Below are 24,073 nucleotides of genomic sequence, written 5' to 3' on the forward strand. Positions count from 1 at the left end.
TACGTCACACGTAGGCTCACTATTGGCCGACGCTGGTCATGTGTGTGATGCGTGTGACGTACAACAACAGAAGCGTGCGCTGTTACACTAGTGAACTGACTCGAGGCCCACAGAGAAGGAAATGAATAGTTGAAATAAAGTCATTATTTTTGTTTTTTTTGCACACAAAAAGTATTCTCGTCGTTTGATAAACTTAAGATTGAGCCACTGTAGTCACTTGGACTATTTTAACGATGTCTGAACTTTTCGAGGCCGGCAAGTTCAATCCCTGAAGAAGCCTTTGGAGGAGTGATCCAGCTCTCAGATTTCATCAAAAATTTTCTTAATTCGTGTTCCGAAGATGAACGAAGGTCTTATGGGGTTGGAACAACATGAGGGTGAGTAAATACTGACAGAATTTTCATTTTTGGGTGAACTATCCCTTTAAGATCTGTTTTGGGTAATCACAAGTGGACAGCACTAATTGCAGGTGTAAACAGGGTCCAAAACACACTGAATTGTGAACCCAATGAAATATTTAAAATGCATGTGACCAGACCACATTTGAAGTATAAGCACTAATTTAATGTACCTAGTGAAGAGCCGCTTTACTTACTCGCCTGTCAATCATTCATAATTTAATACAGGTTAACTGAGAATAGCTGAAAAATATATGCATTTGAGAAGCAATATATGCATAAATATATGCATTTGTCTCGCCTACGCACTTGATTGGATCAAACGGGGCCTTGTATTAACTGAGCCATATTCACAAACCAGAAGCAAGACAGTACTGGTGCAGATGGCACTATTTGATTGACCTTTTGTAATCCACAGACTGCTTTAATGAGTTACAGGATCCACTTTGTTCCAGCCCAGAGCTGCTTTCCTCCTCTCATTCCTGGAGAGACCTCTGTTTTACAACCTCAGGTGCTTCTGGATACACTTAGTGCTCACTGTACGTCACCTGGGACTGCATGGGGTCAACCCTTACCTGACCTCTCACTGGTATCTGTGCTCACACGGACAAAAAAAAATAAAGAAAAAGAGAATATAGGAAAGTGGCTTTAAAATCTCTATATAATGTGGAATACATTTCAAATCTTTAGACTTGGATAGATTTAGATCCACATTTTGGTTTAAGACAAGTCCATGTATACATCTTAATGTATTAGGCTTGTAATTAAATATTTTAATAATCAATATATTATTTTTTACATCTCTCAAAGAGCATACAACATGTTAAATCTCCTTATCCATTTAGAAATCCATACATTTATTTGTTTTAACATTTTCTTAAAATAATTTGATTATCATTGTTGAGTGGTTGAGCTAAAAATAGCCTAATACTTTGTTTGTCAATTTTTAAGTAGGCCTTACTTTTTGTTATGTTTTTGGTCAGTAAAGTCAAGTGTATTTAGTTAAAATGCTTTTTACTTCAATTAATTGAATATGATTCATTCCAAGAGATTGTGGCATTTATTATATTTTTAATGATGATGTCTATGACAGTGATTATGATGATTTTAACTAATAGATAGTCAAGATGTGTTTAAAACTATACAATTCATACCATGTTAATGTTGTTATAGTTAATAACATATTTAATAGGTGTTAACGCAAAAACATGGGATCTGTTATGTTTTAAAAATGTCATGGGGACCTTGAAGTGTATTCTGGAATGTGCAGTAAATCAAAGCTGCTATTACTAAACAACAACAAAACTACAATAGCAAGAGGTTATTATAATGATCATTGGCTATAATTAATACTAATATAAATCTCACTTTCATATGAAGGCTATAGAATAAATAGCAGTTATGAGCTTTACATTGTTAAAATGCCTGATGTTAACACTTACAACTAGCCTATATAGCAATTATGAGCTGTAGGCTGATGCTTTTTAAATCAAACTGGTATACATTCAAGACATGTTAGCCACTGTCAAAACTTTTAGAGTCCTTTATTTTTATTTATTTTATTTATTTATTTATTACACATTTTACTCGTATTTAAGTGTTTTAAGACGCACTCGTGATGTTGACACGCCAGAGTGTCTTTACTTTAATGGAAATGCCACGAGCGTGAAAGTCATCAGGCTGTCACGGATCTGCGCGTGGCCATGACCGGCATGATAAAGAACCGGACGCTTTTTCGGCGAGGAAAACGGCTAATGGGCGAAAGATGAGGAGAAAAACAATAGCAAAGCGCATCCTGTACAATGGATACGAAGAGACACCCGAAGACACCGGTGCGAGGGCGAACCACGTCTTCAGTGTATGTAAACATCATCCTTTTGTTGCGTAAGTGTCCTTGTTTTGCAGACCCTTGATATAATGATGTGACTGTCTTTCAGCAAGAACCGGCGAAGAGGAGAAAAGGGAGAGGTCTAAATGGAGAGGACATCTCATCTTGCAATGCTGACTATATTAAGTTCAAAACAAAGGTCTGTTACTTTTTATTGCTGACTTATTAGTTGTGTTTTTTGCTGATAAGGATTGCTGAGTAGATTAGAATAACTATTGCAGTGGCCATTCTTACCATTTATAATAACTTATAAGATTTTAATTAGATATTATAAAATAATACAATTACATGAAATATTAAAATGATTTACTGTATCTTCCATGTGATAAGGGAGCTTTTAAATTATTTATGTGTTTATTTCATTATTGACTTGCTTATCTGCAGTTTAATGAGGGTTAATAGGATCACTCACAGTAAATATGAAGACACTAGAGGCTTAATTTGGATTTCCACAGATTGTCACACTGGCAGAACCCTCTGGAGGACCTTTAGGCATCATTTCAAAAAAGGAAATCAGTTCTCTGGGGAACTGGAACCCCCAAGTTCCTGCAAGAACTTTAAAGACTGTCATCAGTTCCTTCATGAAATCCCATCATGAGGGAAACGTTTTAAGGCACTTTAAAAGATATTAAAGTTTGTAATAACAGGAGTACAGGATATCTGAGGCATCTTAGAATCGAGGATCTTCAGAGGGTTTTGTCAATGTGATGAACCTCAAATATCTTTTTATTTATTTTTAAATTGTTAGCAAACGTCCTTTTTTTAAGTTACAAACCACACCAGAACCACTGTTTTATTTCGGTTTGCTCTCGAACAGGCTTTTGAGGTTGACAAGCCCCTTGGAGATGCAACAAGGCATGCAGATTTCACTATGGAGGTAGTAACTTTATCAAAAATCTAATATTTAATTCACTGCATTAATTAAAGCTTCTTACTTTTACACATCTAAGTGCCTTTTGGAAGTTTAGAGCCAAAAAGTGAATTCAACTTCCACTCTTTTGGCTCCAAACACTTGCTTTCCATGCTTAAACAGTCAAATGCAAAAAACAGCATTTTTAGTCAATTGTTTATACTAGTTTGAACCCATGTGTCCACGTCACTGTCTATGCTATTAAAATGGGATATGTATAATCTCCTTTCAGGTGCTTGGAAGCCTCCAATCATGTTCAAGGGCGGAGCTTATCGCAATGGTGCTCAGTATGCAGAGGGAGATGGACGGCCTTCGAGAGCAAATCAGGAGTCTAACAGGTAAAGTGGTGGACTTCTGAAATGAGGAGGCAAAGTGCTCTCGCTGTTTTTTTTTTTTTTTAGTGCAATGCATTTCCATTGGCAGGGAAAGATGTGCACCGATCTGAAATCTTGCTAACAACTGACTCATTCACAGCCCATTTCATGTTTCAAGATCATTTCAGTTTGAGGAAAAGTTCAGCAAGTTCATGAGGAAACTTCACGTCGAAGAAAGATTTAGTATTACTGTGGTGTGCCATGTTACACAACAGGTTACCATTTGTGAGACGATTTCAGACTAAACTCATACTTTTTCTTTTACAGCTTGTGGGAAGTTGGCTCAGACACTTGAAGAGTTGATCGAGAGGAGTGATAGATGGCTGTGCGGAAGCCACGAAGCTGCAACTCCCAGCATTCCAAGGGAGGCCGAGAGAAGCAGGCCACCCAGTCACATTTCTCCTCCAACAGTGCTTAGTGGAAGAACAGATGAATGTGCAAGTTCAGAGCAGCAGGGGTGTGGTCAGTATGAGATCACACAAACAATGCAAACGCAAAGGAATGGAACGCTTCTGGAACATGAAGTAAGAGTTACATTTTAGATGCCGGCGCTGTAATCAGTTTCAGAACTTGTCCAGAACATCATAGAATCTTCATAGAATCCCATGTGTTTAATTGTTTTGAAACAATTACTGTTCTTTTACTGTTTCATCGTAGGGCTGCAGTTAACGATAATCGATTTAATAATCGATTAATCTGCTGGTTATTTCTTTGATTTATTGGACATAATGCCCAGTGCCCTCCTTAAACAATGTGAAAAGTAATGTTTACATTGGGTCCAAAAATGGTTCAAGTGAAGGTTACGATATAAAATGGTTAGAAAATTCATAGTTCAACGATTTTTATTTAATGGAAAACATTAATAAACATTTTTAACAGAAGATCTTCACATAATCCCATGTCTTCAATTGTTTTAAAACAAAAAGTTTTTAGCTTCAGTTGCTGTTTTTTTTTTTTTTTGCTACTGTTTCATTGTTTCATTGTTCACTATTAATTACTATATTAAAGGGATACTTCAGGATTTAGCATTAAGCTTTGTATCAGTAGAAAACCTGTAGTATTTTCGAATTACCATGCTTTCCTCCCCCATATCCCCCTGAAACGAGAGATTTATGTATTTTTTTTGTCTGGAAAAAATCCTCCGATGACGCAAAAATCCGTCATTTTGCGTCATCGTAGGATTGAGGCCAGAGGCCAAAAACTACAGCCAGTAGAAGGAGCTGTTCCGCATGTTCTCAACCCGCTCATAGATCCCACTCACAGAATGTACAAAGTAGTGTCAGCCATCTTTTATTTGGAAGCTAAGCTAACAGGCTCTTGTTCTGTGGAGAAAGCTGAGTAGTAGGGGTTACCATACATCCTCTTTTTCCCGGACATGTCCGGCCATCGAGATCGTCCAAAATGTCCGGGATTCAGCTTTTGCTTTCTGCAGTCGCCATTCATTGTTTACATGCACACCTTTTGTTTCAATCTAACTGAATTCATTCTGATTGGTGAATCTGAATGTAGTGTTTACATAAATGCTAAACAAGTGATCGGTAGCATTGCTAAGAAAATTCCCGCTCCTCCGTGAGAGAATCAAGACCGGTGCGTCACACAGGTGTTGCTCATCAGTAATCACGCCACCAGCCTCGCACCGTTCTCCCGCGGCCCTAGCCTCGTCCTGCTCGCCACAGTAAACATGATGAATGGCGGATTTAGAACGCAAAAGCCTAATCCTGGACATTTTGGGCGATCACAAAATCCCGGGCAGACTCATCACGGAGACTCATTAGTAGCCTAGCCTTGTTGTTTAACTGCGCTCTCTTACCGGTAGGCGTGGCTTTGGATCAGTGTTGCCAGATTGGAAATGTCGAAGTATCGTACCCGAAGTTCAAAATCGTATTTGGAAGAAAATTATCGTACATGAGTCAAACGTACAGAATACAGCTATTTATTGACCACCAACTTTTTGACACGACATGAAAATGACGTTGCTAAATTTGTTGCTAAAATATCGACCACAGTTTGGAAAATACTGACCTAAGTGCCGCGGAAGGAACGTTAACTTTTTATTATTTTAATTTTTTACTTTTCTTCTTGCAAAACAGAGATGACATGTGATATACAACTTTGTATACAATATACAAAAAGAACACTAACTTGTGCTCATGAGAGTTATTCTCCACGATGATAGGCCGAGAAGACATAACATGAGATGAGATGGAAGACATGCGTAACACTCCGTTCACGTTCTTCTCACGGTAGACGTAGAATCCACAGCTAGATCAATGAGTATAGAAGATTACAACGACCATCATTTGAAGTGTCACACAATTCTGAAATGATCGTACATTATGGCATTTTTTTCATTATTGATCGTACATCGTACAGATACGATAATTATCGTACGTCTGGCAACACTGCTTGGGAGTGGCCTCCTAGGGCAGCGAAGCAAGTGCATTCTGGGAGTTGTTGTCTTTCATGCGCATAAGCCAAAAATACATTTTCTCGCTTTTCTCAGTCTAGAAGGCTCCAAATTCAAAAATAATTTCACATTTCTACAACATAAATGACCCATTTTAAATACACATTCATCTTTCCAGAGGTGAAGTATCCCTTTAATAATCAATTAATTTGCTTATTTCTTTGATTAATCAGACACCCAGTGCTCTAGTGCAAACAATATGTATAGTAATATTGAAGTCCAAAAATAGTTAAAAGTTACAATTTAAAGTGATTTTATAAAAAAAAAAAAAAAATTGTATTGTACAAAAATTTATATAATTTGAAAGCAGCAGAACAATTTAAATAAACAAAATTACAGAACCACGAACTAAGTGTGAACAGATATTTGGATATATATTAATTATGCATGACTTAAACATATCATATATGATTTCAAGTTCAGTTGTGGTTCATTTAAAACTTAAATGTGATGTTTAACAGCTAACATTTGATTCAGTTGCCTGCACAATCTTTGCGAAAGTCTAAAGCCTGGAACACACCAAGCCGACGGTCGGCCGTTGGGCAGTTTTTGTGCGTCGGCCGACTAAGTTTCCTCGGTGTGTTCCGCACGGTTCCGTGCCGTCGGCTGAAATTGGTCTTCGTCGGCTTTGTTTCGGCCGATTCGACATGTTGAATCGGCGTCGGGCCGTCGGTGAAAGAGGGAACTCTGATTGGCTGTTCAGCTTAGTGAAAGAGTCAGTGCACGAGAATAATAGCAAAACAGCGAGCAAAGAAGTCAAAACTCTACAGATAGAAGGCTGTTCTTATGTTACGTCATCTTACATGGGTGTTCCTTGGCGAATATTTCAATATTAACATGAGCGGAGTGGAATAAAGAAAGTGTTTAGCAGGATTGATATTTAAAACGGTAAGCACGCACTGCTTTGTTTACGGTATGTGTATCTGCAGCCGGCAGCGTCGGTTTCTCTTTTTGAATGACGAATATAGAGAATATATCTGCAGAAATAGACAGTTGTCTCATTTACACGCAGGCGCAGAACGCGGATTCTAGCTGACAGTCGGCTGTAGTTCTCTCGGTGTGTTCAAGTGCAGCTTTTTACCCCGACGAGAGGCAACGAGAGGCGACAACACAGTCGGCTTTCATCGGCGCTAGTTCGTCGGCGTCGGCTTGGTGTGTTCCATGCTTAACAATGGCGAAAATATAATCACTGCATTAGACCGTAGAAATACTTGCATTATAAGATCAGTATCATGACATTAAATGTTTTTTAGGTCATTGAAATGCATTTTTCACTACTTACTCACAGGGTTTCTTCATGCGCAACGCAAACACCTGACTAATCGATAATGAAATGTACTGCAGATTATCAGTTTGAATTGCAGCCCTCATTCATTGGTTGGTGACTGCATATTTTACAACTTTTTTTGTTCCTCAAGGTTATCAGTGCTGATCTTCTGGAGCGCTGCAACACAGGGACCACGGCTCAGAAACTCACCAATGACCTGCTGCGCAGCCTGTACGACAGAGACTGTCTGGCTTCTCACTCAATCTCAGGCATCGTTAACAGCAAGCGAGGGATGCCTAAGCCAGCTCTTCCGGCACATGAGATCCAGGCCATTCTGAGTACGTATAAGGGACGGTTTGTAACAAGTACTGAACTGTGGGCGTCCTTTAGTTAGTTTGAGAATTCATTCAGTTCCATTTCATTAACTGCAATCAGGCCATTGTGAAGTTTTTGATTAATTGTGGTCTCAAGTTTGCAGCTTTGATTACCAGTGAAACATTCTCCACAGGGACAGTGCAGCGGTTCTTCCCCGGAAAGACAGATTCAGAAATAAAGGGCTACGTTCGACAGAAGCTGCAGAATGAGGCCAAGAGACTTCGGAAAAGGCCACACCCTGCTGATGATCCATTGGTGGGCTCTTTTAAGGAGGCAGGAGCAACGTTCGAGTATTGAGCGTTGACTTCCTTTGGACAACCCCAATGCATTTTGAAATGGAATCTAACGACTCAAAATTCTGTTAATAAACTTAAAAGTTCCACAAAGTTCTATCATCATTTACTCAGTTTTCCTTTATTGCAGTTCCAAATCAGTGTGCGTACAGGTTTCGAATGACATGAGGGTGAGTAAATTATGACAGAATTTAAATTGTTTGAGTAAGGCTGCACAATTAATCTAAATTAAACCCAAAATCACTATATGGCTTAGTGTGATTATCAAATCTCAAAGACTGCGATTTAATTACATAAATATTTGCGCGGTGTTTCAGAGTGAAGCGCAGCACTGTATTCATTTACACGGGAGCACCTCATGATCTGGTGTTTTCAGTGTCTCTGAATTTTTATCAGAACAATACCAATCTGATTTTTTCCCCAAATCATGCAGCCCTATTGCTGAGTGAACTATCCCTCTAAGATCGTATTTGCAAGCTGTAGAGTACGTGACAAACTATGTGTGTATGATCTTTATCATGTTGATTACACAAAACTGTGACTTTGTATTGACTTGAAATTGCAAAATGAACCCTGGAGTCACAGTTAGAAGTAGATTGAAAACAGTCTCTTCAGCGTACCTCCAGCATCACTGCCAGACATTATCACACACTGTTTGTCGTGCGCTAAAACTTCGAACGACGTAGACTGAGCTGTGAACACAGCGGCAGATGGTTAAGCATCGCTCTCCTGTAAAATTACATGGTTGTCACTTGGTAGGGGGGTTACATCGTGATTGATGTAGTTCAGACTTGTGGTATTTTAGTTGATCACATGTTGAAAGTGTGCCCTGGCGTGTAATGTGAATATATTTTTTTGTGTGTGTAATGTGAAATACGCTCGTGCCTCCTATAGCATATTGGACTCCTTACTGTGGCCTTATCAGTCAGAAAACACAGCAGTACAGTTCTCATTTCGAAAGCACTGTGATTATATCCATTAAAAAAAAAAACTGGTCTGTCTTGAATGTGTGGCGTCTTTTTTTTGTCTTGAGTGCAGACTCTGTTCGCAGAAGCTTATTGAATCGGCTGCTTGTAAACGTACACGTTTTTTTTTTTTTTACCTTTCCAGACAGAAGCACGCAGGCTCCTGAAGGCCAACGGCTGTGTGAGTAAATTAACCCCGCACTCACCAGCTGTATCACCGCACACACCCCTTTCAGGGGGAAAAAAACACATCACCGAACACATGGCACAAAGGACGGCGTGGGAACTGCATATGGTACATAATCAATAGGCCTTATCGTGCACACACAACCCGAACTGCAGACACACCAGCATTGGGCTAGACCATTATCAGTGATACATGACCCTAATCCATTTAGGTGTCAATGATACAACAGATTGAGGTTCGGGAAAACAGCGGTGTGGCACTGGGGACGATATCTTCACCGATCCAGCCATCTTACAGACCTTGCCTGTATTTCCACTCACTAGATCTGCTAACAGCAAATCAATGGGCTTCTTTTGTTTCTGCAGGTTCAGACATCCTCATTGTGTTGTTGTGTTATCGGCGCCGTGTTGTGTGTGTGTGTGTGTAAATCGCTTTGAATATGCCACCAGGATAGAGGCCTCTCCCAGAATGTTTTCTTTTTTCTAATGTGAGGATGTAAACGTTGCGAGGAAGCGAATATTTCAAACGGCGTTACAGTGTGGCCATTTGATCTCTTGAAGGCTCGAGTTGATTTACGAATATGAAAAGTGCTTCAGCTGTATTCGCCAATATTTTCACTTGCACAGTCAAAGAAAACTTCAAAGTTGAAGGTTGGGGCGTTAAACAGTCCTCCGGGCTCGCATCCTTCTCTGAAGGGGCCAACACAAACACGCCTCGGCCCTCCGTGGGGCCCTTGCTGAACCTGGGTAAAAGCAGCAGGGAAGACAACCGAAATTAAACGTTTGCAGAATGCAGGAGAAACGCCTCCTCCTGTAGACCCATGCGTTTCCCGCAGAGCTGTAATATGTCATCTGGGCAGCAACTTCGGTGGAGGACATATCCCACAATGCCCTGCAAGGCAGGGTGCCGCGGTACCCGTTGCGGCTCACTAACATGCCTCCACGTGCCATCTTAACTTTTCATTTGTCTTCTACCTGTCAACCGGAGGAAAAAAATGTTTGGAGGAAATGATCCTCCCCAACGGTTTGTGCCATTAAATGACATTGCACTTTTATTCAACAATCCACAAGCATCTTAGATGAGCACAAAAAGTCTAATTCAATAATCTCAATCCCAGTCATAACATATATTGTACGTTTCAGGGACTAGACTCTAAAATGTAGGATTACATGAGCATTTTCTTGTGTATGTGTGTACTATAACTGCTGTTTATAGCTTTGCTTTTATTTGTTTAGCTTTGCTTGGTTTTGTTTGGACCAAATCACTGTTTTTTTGTTTTGTTTTCTATTTCTATTGGTTTTGTCTGGATCTTTTGAATGTATAATATAAGCCCAAACCACTGTTTTTTGTTCTGTTTGTCTTTTTCCCCTCTTCTTAATCTTTTGTAAAATACAAGTTCAAACCGACGTTTTTTCAAGCCCTCACTTAAGGTTTTTTTTTTGTCTGGATTTTTTTGTATGTATAATTGCTATATATAATTGCCAATCATTTTTTGGTTTGTTTTTGACATTTCTTTGTTTTGTTTGGATCTTTTGTATCTATAAAAAAGACTCAACTGCTGTTTTTTTGTTGTTTCTCTGCCTAGTTTAGTTTTGATCTTGCATTTGTGTAATACAAGATCAAACAGTCATGCTGCGTTTTGTTTTAACCTTAAGTCCACATATAAGTCCAAACAGCTGTTTTTGTTTTGTTTTGCATTGCATTGCTATACTTTTGTTGTTTTGTTTGGATATTTTGTGTGGATAATTAAAGTCTGAACTTTTTTGTAATCTTTCATTTGTGTAATACAAGATCAAACGGTAGTGCTGTGTTTTGACTTGATCTTGTATGCTATGTTTAATGTAAGACCAACAGCTGTTTTGTTTTGTGTTGCTTTGCTATACTTTTTGTTTGGTTGTTGCATGTGTAAAAATACAAACCCAGCTGAGTTGCATTGTGCTGTTTTTTTTTTTACAACGGACACATTCTTCAATAAACCTCAGTTCTCTTTTAATTAGAGGTCTTTGAGACATCTTGGGATTCTTGTTGTTCTGTCTGTCATGGCGGTAGGATAGGGAAAGACCAGCTGTCATGTTTCCAAATCAACAAAGGCTGTTTTTATATGCATTCTCTTGGGCTGAGTGTGATTTTCCACCAGCGAGACTCTGAGAAATCCATTCGTAAACACGCAACGATCTGAGCACAGTTGACATTCATAGTCATGCGTGTAGGAAGAACGTGTTTTTGCTGCTGTTTCTTTCTCTGCATGTTCTCCCGCTGAGAAGTGCATGTTCAATTAAAGCACAGGGGGTGACCATTGGTCCAAACCAAACAGAACACGCATACGGCAGCGGCTCGGGATGGTCAGTTGTCAGGGCAACACGGCCCCTGGAGAGGGACGAGGGTGAGGCAAACACCTGCCCCACTCTGATCTGTGGGGAATTACTCTGACTGAGAGCAGATGAGCATCCTTAAAACCGAGAGAGCGAGCGTGAACGAGCGAGGAGGAGGAGGAAAAGCCGGGCGAAAATGCGAGCATCTGTCCAATGAGAAGAGTGGAATTTATTTATTATCAGGAGGAAGAGGTGGTTCCATGGGGTGGTTTGATTAATGTCCAACCCTCCATCTTGTCAGTCCGTTTTTGTCTGCTGAAAGGAAAACAAAGCACGGGGGGTTGAGAGAGCGCGAGAGAGAGAGAGAGGGAGAGAAGAGGGGTGGTGGAGGGGTGTTCGGTTAATGGCTGCCACTGAGGTTTCTTTTCATGTCGCTTGGGCCCGTCAGCTTTGATTGATGGCTCAGACAATGATTGGACAGACCCTTAGCTCCTGCTCACCAACCATGGGCATTATGGGAAAAGGGAGAGAAAATGGGAGCGCAAGAAGGAGAGAGAGAGATCTCGTCCAATGAGAGGGCAGAAAAGCACCAATGCAGCCAATCAGAGGAAGGGAGAAAATAGAGCAAGAAACCAAGCGCCTGAGAAAGAGAGAGAGAAAGTGAGAGAAAGGAACAGAGAAAAAGAAAATAGAGACAGACAGAATGAATAAAAGAGGTGGAGATTTAGATGAAGCCTGTCTGATCTCACTCGATTATATATGTGGATATAACAGTCTGTATGTGTAACCACTCCATCCAAACCTGTTCACTCTCTCTCTCTCTCTCTCTCTCTCTCTCTGGTTTTCTGTTGGCTTCTCAAACCGCATTTTTGTTTGCAAACAACCTTGTGGCTGTAAGAATCCGTTAGTAATGAAAGCAGTGTCTCGGTCTATCTGACAGACTGTCTGCCGATCAGAGACTAGTGGTCTGTAAATGCGTTCGCGTGGGGTCAGCACGCTAAGTGTACCTCAGTGTTTTGTGTCATCTGAAAGTAAGAACAATAGCCTAAAAACCTAAAATAGCTTTTAGTGGTAATCACAGTTTGGACCTGCTCAGGGCTAAAAGTTGACGTTTTGAGGCACACCGAAATAGACAGAAACGGGAAGCAGTTTTCTTTCGGGACAACCTCAAATTCAGGAGCTGTCTGTCATCATTTCCCAAGGCCGAAAGAACTACTGAAGCATGATTCTGTCAGCAAAAAATCCCTTTGAGAATTTCTGACAGAATAAAAGTTTGTCATTTTGAAGAGCATGTTATTCATACCAGGCCACGATTATTTTGAGTTGCTTATATAATTATTTTTAATACAATTTATATTATTTTTAAATAATATTTACAATATATACTTTTTTATTATTTTTTTATTATTTGTATTATTATTATTCATTTATTCTATTATTTTTGGTAATACTTTAGTTTAGGGTCCAATTCTCACTATGAACTAGTTGTTTATTATATTACTAGGATATTGGCTGTTTATTGGTACTTATAAAGCAAATATTATTGCCTAATTCTGCATGACGATATTCTCCCTAATCCTATCAATACCGAAACAACAACCTTACTAACTAATAAGCCGTAATTAAGAGTTTATTGAGGCAAAAGTCATAGTTAATAGTTAGTTAATAGTGAGAATTAGACCCTAATCTAAAGTGTGACCTTATTTATTTATTTTTTATTACATTAAACATTTTGTGCAGCTCTTTATTTAATCAAACTTGATGTATGATATGTCCATCCTGTTCTAGTATCACTTTGGGTGAGAGAAAAACTGTTGCTATCACTATTGTACTCAGAATGTATATGCACTGCAGATTTTATCCATGGAACAGAATCTGATAGCACATAGTGCAGAATATTGTATATCATAATAAAATGCTTTTTAATAATACAATTATTTTGTGAGCAATGAACCGTAAGTTGCTATATTTAATATTTTCCTGACTCGTTATTTACGTTTTAAACAAATGTTTTTTACAAAATTGGACTACAAATATGATCTGTTTTATATGTATACGACGAATATAATCGGAAGTAATCATGTATAGATCGAGGTCATGTGACAACAGTGTACCATTGAAATATTAGCTCAAGAAATAGAGCATGGTGTTAGCAACCCCAAGGTCATGGGTTCGATTCCCAGGGAATGCACGAACTAATAAATTGTATGCCTTGAATCCAATGTAGGATGCTTTGGATACAAACATCTGCCAAATTACAAACATGTAAATGTAGGCAGTACTGCAGTATTGTACCAACCAGTAAGAAACAATAAGAACAAGTGTTTGGGAAAAAACCTGTATGGTGCAAATAATAGAAACGGTGTATTTTTGTGTATAACAGAATCGAGATACCTGGCTCTGGTTGGAGTGGTTATTATTAGGTTTGGGAAGAGGAACATATGTAGTGGAGCCGCAGGGGCCTGGGGGGACGCTTGATCCCGTGGCGCCGCTCCTCTCTTCTGCCCCCAAATGGAAGCACAAATTGAGTTGGTAGGGCTGAGTAAATTGAATTTACCGTGGGAGCCCCCCACCATTACCAGCCCCACACTGAGTTTAGGGTCATCTGTTTTAGTTGGCAAATTGATTTTTACATTTTGGCCCTTGTCCTCTGCCATCCTGTCCTGCTCTTCCTCTCTCCCACTCGTTCTCGTTCTAGCTGATGTTTATAGTCATGATGGTAATAGTGGAACATAGTGGTTTGCATCAGTCATGTAGTGTGTGTTTGGTCAGTTCATGTGATTTTTGCACTGGAAACACGAGTGCATGACTCGGTTTATGTATTTTGGACGTATCATTTGTCGATGTTTTGTTCATAAATTAGTCTGCAAATGATTCACAGATGTAAGGATCCATGTTTGTAAAGCTTGTCTTATCATCTGTATTGTGAACGAACGTGTCCCCAACCTTTATGAGGTTATGGCGTATGACTTTGATTGTGTGTGTGTGTGTGTGTGTGTGTTTCGCCACTTTAGAACAGTAGAAGTTGTGCTCTTCAGTCCCTGTGATGATAGCAGCAATGTAGCAATTAATTAAACAAAATTAATTACCCTCCTTATCATCCGGGTACACATTCACGCAAAGCACTCTCTCCATCTTTCTCTAACACACACACACACACACACACACACACACACACACACACACACACACACACACACACACACACACACACACACACACACACACACACACACACACACACACACACACACACACACACACACACACACACACACACAGATTCACTCCCACTCTCTCTTTCTCTTTCTCTTTCTCAAATACTTTGCAGTAATATATCCAGAGGAAAATGTCATTGCTCAAAAGTTGCTCAGTTTTTGTATTGCACTATTGTTCATTTTGTGGTTTTTAGGTGTGGTAACACTGACGTAGACACGTTACTATATGTACTTAGTAACAACAGTAAATTATGCATAATTACATGTAACTAAACCAAACCCTAACCGTAACTAGTAAGTACATGTTAATATTACGTTATTTATTATAAAAATAAAGTGTGACCTTTTGAGCTATTTTGCTTCCATAACATGTCTTCTTTCAGAATAGTGGAAAAGAAAACATAAAACATTTTACATCAATATTTTATTGCACTTCATCTAATTACATATGCAGATTTCAATTACAATACATAAAGGCTGTTTTCTCCAAATGAGTTTTTCTCTCCTGCACTGAGCCAGAAATCTCCACTTCAGCAGCACTTTACATACACCAAATATTCCAATTTTATTATAATATCTATATTCTGAAGGTTTTTACAAAGGGGTTTGTTCATCTGGTTTATATAACATTTTAGTCATAAAAGCATGGTGCAATTCGTTTTCTGGTTGTTGACATTATTTTCTGATCTATGGAGGGATAAAAAATCAGGGAAAAAAAGAAAATAATTTTGAACCTGGCCCAATGTTGAAAAAATGAATGTCTTGCCTTAAGTGTCAACTTAGTTTTAAGATTTTTCTCCTTAACTTCCTTTGGAGAACTATTCACAAATTAATATGTATATAGTGTACTTTTAAGATAATTTGATGAGAAATATTTGAGTTTTTTTTTTTTTTGCCAGCCTCCATTTGCTCTCCTTTTAATCTCATTGCTGTCTAGAATTGAGATATTAAAGAGATCCTGTTTGCAGCTTCCCCTTTTGATTCCCCATAATTTTGAATCCTTTAAAACTATTTATTTAAATGATTAAAAGTAGTAAACGGTTGTGGCGTGTGTCATGTCACACAGAAGACAGATTATGCTAGTTTCCTTGACAGTAGGTGTCAGACGTGGATGTGATCAAGTGTTACACTATTAAATCATCTTATTTTGACATCCCATGACGGTTTCTCTTTCTTTCTTTTTTTTTTACCTGTCTGAAGTCACTTCTTGTTCTCAAACACGCACTTAGTATATACTCAAGTATTCCCCTTAAAAGAGAACTTAGTTGGCAGTTGGACTCGTTGGGTGTGTGTGTGTGTGTGTGTGCCATCCTCCCGCTGTGTACAATAGTGGGGTCTTTTCCTCGCCCCCGTGCGTATGGTGAACAGGATGGGGGTTTCTGGCCTGCGGGGTTGGGCCCCTCTGGTGTCTTGAAGCGGGTTCTGAGTGAGATTGATGAGGGTCGAGACCCCCACCTCCCCCCTACTGCCCCACCATGTCCCTCCCGAGGGCAGATACTGCCTGTACACCCCCGAACACTCTCGCTTGCCAGAACCCTCCGTGTGCACGGGGCAAACCCAGCTGCGCCCCTCCGTTCCCAATCTTTCTCTTTATCATGTCTGTTTATCCTTTTATTTCTTTTATTGCTTGTTTCTTGCTTTTTACTTTCCCCACTCGGGACTGAGTGTCCTGGCAGTGCAAAGGCTCAGATATGATGTGTGGCTTGTGCTTTCTCTCTCTCTCTTTTTACTCTTGAAAGCAACAGAGAGAAAGAAGAAGCAGAAAAAGTAAGAGGGAGAGAAACAAACACACTCACATAGGTCCTGATTTATTTCCGGAGATCTGATGCAACCGAACAGCTGAAAGATGCAACGAGATGTTTCTGCAGTGCTGAATCATACCTATAGTGTAAAACATGGTGAAAATGACTGATTTATGGCGGAATAAAAAGAGACATCCAAAAATCCCCTCAGTAAAAACTAATGTCAAACAAAATGATATAATTTTGAACATGGCAATGTTCAGATTTCTGTTTTGGGAATGTATGCAAACTACTGCATATTCAATTAGAAAATGTATCATTTGCAACTCTTCGGAAAGCTTTTAATACAAAATTATTCTTTCCACTTTCAAGAGTTGGTGATACACTTCTTTTTTCAAATCAACTGAGATGCACTAATGTTGTTCAGATAACCTAATATTTTGAGTTTCTGTTGATTAAACTGATCTTTCTTTGCATTGCCTCAGTTTCAATTAACAATGTTGTCTTTTTTTTAATGGTATATCAAGAAACACTTTACAATAAGGTTCATTAGTTAACATTAATGTATTTACTAACATGAACCAACAACGAGCAATACATTTGTTACAGTGTTTATTATTCTTTGTTAGTTATAATAAAAATACAACTGTTCATTGCTTGTTCATGTTAGTTCACAGTGCATTATGTTAACAAATACAACCTTTGATTTTAATGACGTATTAGTAAATGTTGAAATTAATATTAACTAAGATTAATACATGCTGAAGAAGTATTGTTCATTCTTAGTTCATGTTAACTAATGTTGATGTGAAATATTGAGTTCATTTTGAACATCTGAATGCTGAAGCATACACCCATAGTGAAGAGATATCAAATGCATATAAGCAGAGCAGAATGAATATGGTTGGAAAGTAAGTGAACTTTCCACACAGACTATTTTCAGAACTCCTTTGCCAATTCATAAATCTCAGGTTTTGATTATTTAAAGCATTCCATGGCGCACCATTCACACTAAATGGTGTGAGTTACATTCCTACGCTACGGAAAAAAAGCCCCCAGAAGGCTTCTTCCATTACTTCTCATTAACTACAGCCCCCGTGGCTGTTGATGTTACATTTCGGTTGATTAAACGTTTGTCGTTTACACTTTCATCAAGCATCTCTGTCAGCCTGCGATTCTGTTACAGTGTGAACATGTCAGTTGTCGTCGCTACACGTCCGGTCGTGATGAATGACTGTTATCAAGTGACCAATCCAAACTCTCAGAGCTTGTTTGAGGGGCAGGCTGAAGTCAGCCGTGACCATCTCTGTAAAAGGTTATGAGTTGTTGTGACAGTTATCGTGTCGTGTTTGTGATTTTATTGCACGGAGGCAATAAAAGTCAGTAACTCGAAATCAAAGTGACAAGCTGAGTTTTAACAGATGAAGGGTGTTGAGATAAAATGTCAGTTAAAGGCCTCTAAGTGTCGGACTTACAATTTATTAAATCCTTCTAGAACTGGCTTAGAGATATTGGAAAGATTTATCCTGGATCATTTTATGCATTGTTTTTGAGTTTCTTTTTTTTATTCATTATTTCATTTAGTTTTAAATAATATATATATATATGAACAAAGTGAACTGTCAGTCTATTGTATTACCTTGTGACTGTTTAAACAAGAGCCTTTGAACACGGACAGAATCAGTGCCATAAACTTTTCAGGGCTTATTGAAAGGAAATGACCCTGCGACGCCATTGTGTGAAGAACCGCACATCCTCCAAAACCTGGTTTTGCATTTCCAAACAAATCCTGATTAGCCAATCAGAGAGCGTTAATTGCCGGTGGATTAATGTTGTGTCTTGCTGAGGACAGTTTCAAGCTTTTCCTGGTGATTCCACACTGCTGGAGACGGAGCGGTTGTGCCTCATCCTAATTTTTCATTGTGTGTCAGCGAGGAAATGAAAGAGGTGCTTGTAATAACCCATAAAGAGGCTTTTTATCCGTCCATGACTCTCAAGTGCTCTTTGTCTTTCGTGCACTTTGTCTTTCTGCTCCCCTTTTCTCCCTTTTTTCCATTTCAGACGGTTTTGCACAGTTTGTCTTTAGATAAAATGAAATTACTGCTGTGAATGCCATCAGGCTCATAAGAACATCTGTCATGATGATGATCCTGATTTCTGACCCCTGCCTGGATCGACTGTTGACACACACACACACACACACACACACACACACACACACACACACACACACACACACACACACACACACACACACACACACACACACACACACACTTGCACATGCACACACATACAGTACTGTGCAAACGTAGGAACGTTAGTATTCTCACAAAAAATAAATAGTTTTAGGCCAGTTATTTATATATTTTACTGTGTAGTGTGTCGGTAGGAAATATCGGTTTACATTTCCAAACATTTTTTCTTTTGCCATTCATTTTGAGATTTTTGTATGCACAAGGAGTCTGAGCCGGTATGATCCACAAGAAGATCTAAACTCACCATCATCGAGTCTGTCTGTGAATACATGAAGAAACTGAAAAAACTGAGACAGACCAAATCCAGAAGAACTGCAACGTCTCCAAGACGCTTGAAGAAACCTTCCTGCAGAGATACAGTACTGTGAGATGTTTTAGGCACTAGTATAAAAATGCTGTAAAGTGAGGATGCTTTCAAAAATAATGTCATAAATAGATTTTATTTATCAATTAACTTTTATTAACTAAATCAAATCAATATTTGGTGTGACCACTCTTTGTGTTTAAAACAGACTTTGTCCAGGTAAACTTGCTCATAGTTTTTCATGGAGCTTTGCGGGAAGGTTTCTTCAAGCGTCTTGGAGACGTTGCCGCAGTTCTTCTGGATTTAGTCTGTCTCAGGTTTTTCCGTTTCTTCATGAAATCCCAGACAGACTCGATGATGGTGAGATCAGATGATACTGGCTGTTGTCAGACTCCTTGTGCATACAAAAATCTCACTGGATTATTACAATTAATGGTAAAGAAATGTTTGGAAATGTAAACTGATATTTCCTACTGACAAACTACAGCAAAATATATAAATAACTGGCTTAAACCCGTTTTGTGGGGTTAAAATACTAACCTGCCAAAGACTTTTGCACAGTACTCTACATAATCAAACATAATAACAAAAAACTAAAATATGGCAGCAATTTATGTAAAAGTATTTTAACATAAATTAAAATAATAACATAGCATTTTCTGAAAGTATATATATACTATGTATATATATATATAATGTTTCTTGAGCATCAAATCATCATATCAGAATGATTTCTGAAGGATCATGTGACACTGAAGACTGGAGTTGTAATGATGGCACAGATACTGAGGAATCCATTTGCAGCTTTAATGAGAATGGTCAAACAGGCAGGGTAATCGACAGCAGACAGAAGCAGCGAAGGTAACACAGAGAAGGTCGAGGTCACAGGCAATAGTCAAGGCAGGCAGAAGTATACAAATCCAAAGGGCAATCCGGGTCGAGACAGGCAGAGAACAGTCAGAGGTCGGGGTACACAATCCAAGATCAGAACACAGAATGGCAAACTCAGAAATAAACGCTTGTTATTGAAAGACAGGGCAATACAATACTTCGCAGAGAAGTGGTGTGTGGAAGTGGCTTTTATGTGTGTGTAAATGACATGCAGGTGTGTGTGCAATCAGTATGGTGCAGGTGTGTCGCGTAATCAGTCCCAGGTAAGCGGCATGATGGGAAGTGAAGTTTCTAAGGATGGTTAATATTCCGGGGAAGGATCCCTCCGGTGGCGAAGAGGGAGTGGAGCGGAAGCCTGTTCCGTTACAGAGCCCTCCCCCTGCGAGCGGCTCCTGACGCGAGGAGGCAGGGGTCTTCCACGAGATCGAGGGGCCGGTTTTTCCGGATGCGTCCGGTGAAACTCCTCAGTTAGAGTGGAGTCAAGGATATCTCCAGAATTAACCCAGGATCGCTCCTCCGGACCGAACCCCTCCCAATCAGCCAGATACTGAAGGACCTTGCCCCGGCGCCTGGAGTCCAGCAACTTGTGCACGCGGTACGCCTCCTCGCCGTCAACCAGGAAAGGTAGGGGATTTTGAGGCGTGGCTCCCGTCTCCGACTCTCCTCTCGGACCACCGGCAGGTTTCAGAAGTGACACATGGAAGGTGGGAGAGATGCGATAATTAGTGGGAAGATCTAATCGAAATGATACTGGTGAAATCTGTCTTACAATTTGAAATGGACCAACATACCTGGGACTGAGTTTGCGGCATGGAAGGCGGAGTCTTAGATCTCTGGTGGATAGCCAAACCCACTGACCGATGTTGTACTCAGGGCCTGGACGGCGGTGGCGGTTAGCTTGCTGCTCCTGTCGTCTGACAGCGTGGAGCAGGTGAGTGTGAGCCTGATCCCAAACCTCCTCGCTCTTGTGTAGCCACTCCGTAACAGATGGTAGTTCAGTAGGTTCACCCGACCAGGGAAACAGTGGGGGTTGGAAGCCGAGGATACACTTGAAAGGAGTAATTCCTGTGGCGGGTTTGACCAGTGAATTCTGGGCGTATTCAGCCCAAAACAAGTATCTACACCAATCTGCCTGTTGTTTCTGACAGTAGGAACGGAGGAAGCGGATGACGTCCTGATTCAGTCGTTCAGTTTGTCCATTGGATTGGGGATGGTAACCAGAGGTGAGACTGATGTTAATGTGGAGGTGTTTGAAGAATGCGGTCCAAACCCTGGATGTGAATTGAGGTCCTCGGTCTGAAACTATGTCTTCGGGCAGACCATAAAAGCGGAATACTTGATTACAGAGGAGTTCGGCTGTTTCGAATGCGGTAGGCAGTTTGGGTAGGGGTATGAGACGACAGGCCTTGGAAAATCGGTCAACAATGGTGAGTATGGTGGTGTGTCCTTGGGAGTTGGGCAGATCAGTGATAAAGTCAATAGCGATGTGGGACCAGGGACGTTGTGGCGTAGGCAGTGGTGTTAAGAGACCCGCAGGCAATTGTCTGAGTGATTTAGATGTGCTACAGTTGGTACAGTCCTGAACGTATTTGGTGGTGTCAGTCAACAAAGTAGGCCACCAGAAGCGATTTTGGAGTAAGTGGATGGTAGCAGTGATCCCGGGGTGACCAGAACTTGGTGTGGAGTGAACTAGCTCGAGGAGTCGGAGACGAAGAGAGTCTGGAACGAAGAGGAGACCAGTTGGGCATTCAGATGGTGTTCTTACTTGAAGGTTGGCTTGTTGGATCTCCGTGATAATGTCCCATTGTACGGGAGCTACCAGCAGGTTAGTATGAATGACATTCTCGTGATTGGGATTTTGAGCTGTTTCTTCCGTTTGACGAGAGAGAGCGTCGGCTTTGGTATTCTTGGTACCAGGTCGATAAGTCACCGTGAACTGGAATCTGGTGAAGAATAGAGCCCACCTAGCTTGCCGAGGATTCAGACGTTTGGCAGAGCGGAGATATTCAAGGTTCTTGTGGTCAGTGAGAATTGTGAAGGGTTGACTCGCTCCCTCCAGCCAGTGACGCCACTCCTCTAGTGCTAACTTCATGGCTAGTAGTTCGCGATTACCCACGTCGTAGTTACGTTCGGCCGAGGTAAGTTTTCTGGAGAAGAAAGCACAGGGGTGCATCTTGGCTGGATTGCCCTGTCGTTGGGATAGTATTGCACCTACCCCTGTGTTGGAAGCGTCTACCTCCACAATAAATGCTTGTTCTGGATCTGGATGACGGAGGATGGGTGCGGATGTGAAACGAGTCTTTAGTTCTTGGAATGCTTGATGGGCTTCGGTGGACCAGTTCAGACGAGCAGAGTGACGTTTAGTCATGGCGGTTAATGGAGCTGCGATGATGCTGAAATTTCTTATAAACCTCCTATAGAAGTTGGCGAAGCCCAAGAATCGCTGAAGTTCCTTGATAGTTCGAGGCAACGGCCAGTCCAGAACTCCCCTGACCTTCTTCTCGTCCATGGCTACCCCCTCCTGGCTGATGATGTATCCCAAGAATGATGTGCTGGTCTGATGGAACTCGCATTTCTCAGCCTTGGCGAAAAGTTGGTATTGAATTAGACGTTCCAGAACCAGCCTGACCTGTTGAATGTGTTCCTCCATGGAGTTCGAGTAGATTAAGATGTCATCGATATATACAATCAACCACTTATCCAGCATGTCCCGGAAGACGTCGTTCATGAAAGCCTGGAACACGGAAGGACTGTTAGACAGCCCGAAAGGCATAACCAAGTATTCGTAGTGCCCACTAGTGGTCGAGAAGGCGGTCTTCCACTCGTCCCCCTCTCGGATGCGGATCAGATTGTAAGCATTACGCAGATCTAACTTGGTGAAGTACTTGGCTTGACGGAGTTGTTCCAGAGCGGCAGGTACCAGGGGCAAGGGATACCTGAACTTCACAGTGTTGTCGTTCAACCCACGGTAGTCGATACAGGGTCGTAGTCCTCCGTCCTTCTTTTTCACGAAGAAGAATCCGGCCGATGCTGGTGAGGTTGAAGGTCTAATGAACCCCTTTGCTAACTCCTCCTCAATGTAGCGTTTCATGGCCTCGGATTCAGGTCGAGACAGAGGAAATATTCTTCCCCGGGGAGGAGCAGCCCCGGGGAGAAGATCAATGGCGCAGTCACTGGAGCGATGTTCTGGTAGTTGAGAGGCTTTCTCCTTACTGAAGGCTTCGAGAAGATCTGCATAGTCGAGTGGTACTTTTGATCCTTCTGGATCTGACGTGGAGGTGTCCGGACTGTGAGTGGAGATTCGAGTGACACTGGATAGACAGCGGTTTTGACAGGTGGCGTCCCATTGAGTGATCTGACCCTCCCTCCAGGAGATGTGTGGATTGTGATTCCGTAACCAGGGGAGACCAAGTATGACGGAGTGATGAGGGGATTGAATGACGTAGAATTTGATATTTTCTGAATGGAGTGATCCAACGTGAAGTTTGACGTTCTCAGTGATGCTGTGAATTCTTCCCTCTCCGAGGGGTCGACCGTCTAGCGCCTCCACTGCCAAAGAAGAATGACAAGGGTATAATTCGAATTTGCCCTGCACAGCGAATTTGTGAGAACTGAATCTATCAGAGCGGTGGTATTGATCACTTTATCCCGAAACACTAGACGAACTGGTATGGTTAGGCTGGATGTGTTTGAGTTGGTTCTTATGCAGTTACTCACCGATGAAGTGCTAGAAGAGGGACGAGTTGGGCAAGCGACCCTCAGGTGTCCGGATTGACCACAATACAGGCATAAACGGTTCTGCATTCTGCGTTCACGTTCCTCGGGTGTGAGGTGAGTGAACCCGATCTGCATGGGCTCGGGCACGGAGATGGCTTCCTGATGATAGCGTGGCGGGACACGAGCTGAACGTCTGGAACGGATTAAATTATCAACTTGGATGGCGAGATCGATATATTCGTTTAGGTCTCTTCCCTCATCCCGGCAGGCTAGTTCAGACTGGAGTTCGGTGGTCAGTCCCTTCCTGAAGAGAGTCTTTAAGGTATCCTCCACCCAGTTGGTTTGTGCTGCGAGTGTACGGAAAGAAAGAGCATATTCAGCCGTTGTCCCTCTTCCCTGAGTGAGAGTTAACAGTTGTTCTCCAGCACTTCCTCCTGCAGTGGGGTGTTCGAAAACATGACGAAACTGCTGAAGGAACTCACTGAAAGAGGAAAACGATGCTCCGTC

At 41.0% G+C, this 24,073-nt stretch overlaps 1 protein-coding gene across 3 annotated transcripts; it reads left to right on the forward strand.

The window, feature by feature from the left end:
* Positions 1–715: 715 nt before the first annotated feature.
* LOC130070294 (uncharacterized) lies at positions 716–8,972 on the forward strand. 3 transcript variants are annotated; one of them, XM_056234642.1, is made up of 8 exons: positions 716–987; positions 1,997–2,256; positions 2,336–2,425; positions 3,104–3,166; positions 3,429–3,534; positions 3,838–4,094; positions 7,456–7,642; positions 7,813–8,972. In XM_056234642.1, exons 2-8 carry the CDS (start codon positions 2,164–2,166, stop codon positions 7,974–7,976), a joined length of 960 nt encoding a protein of 319 aa, XP_056090617.1. In that variant the 5' UTR covers positions 716–987; positions 1,997–2,163; the 3' UTR covers positions 7,977–8,972. The 3 variants fall into 3 exon arrangements, with proteins under 3 accessions (XP_056090617.1, XP_056090618.1, XP_056090619.1); XM_056234643.1 differs by having other exon boundaries at positions 716–909; XM_056234644.1 differs by having other exon boundaries at positions 718–987; positions 3,104–3,163.
* The last annotated feature ends 15,101 nt before the right edge of the window (positions 8,973–24,073 follow it).

Source organism: Rhinichthys klamathensis, unplaced genomic scaffold, assembly GCF_029890125.1.
Source record: "Rhinichthys klamathensis goyatoka isolate OS25496 unplaced genomic scaffold, OSU_Roscu_1.1 h1tg000401l_1, whole genome shotgun sequence".
NCBI classification, from domain to species: Eukaryota; Metazoa; Chordata; class Actinopteri; order Cypriniformes; family Leuciscidae; genus Rhinichthys; species Rhinichthys klamathensis.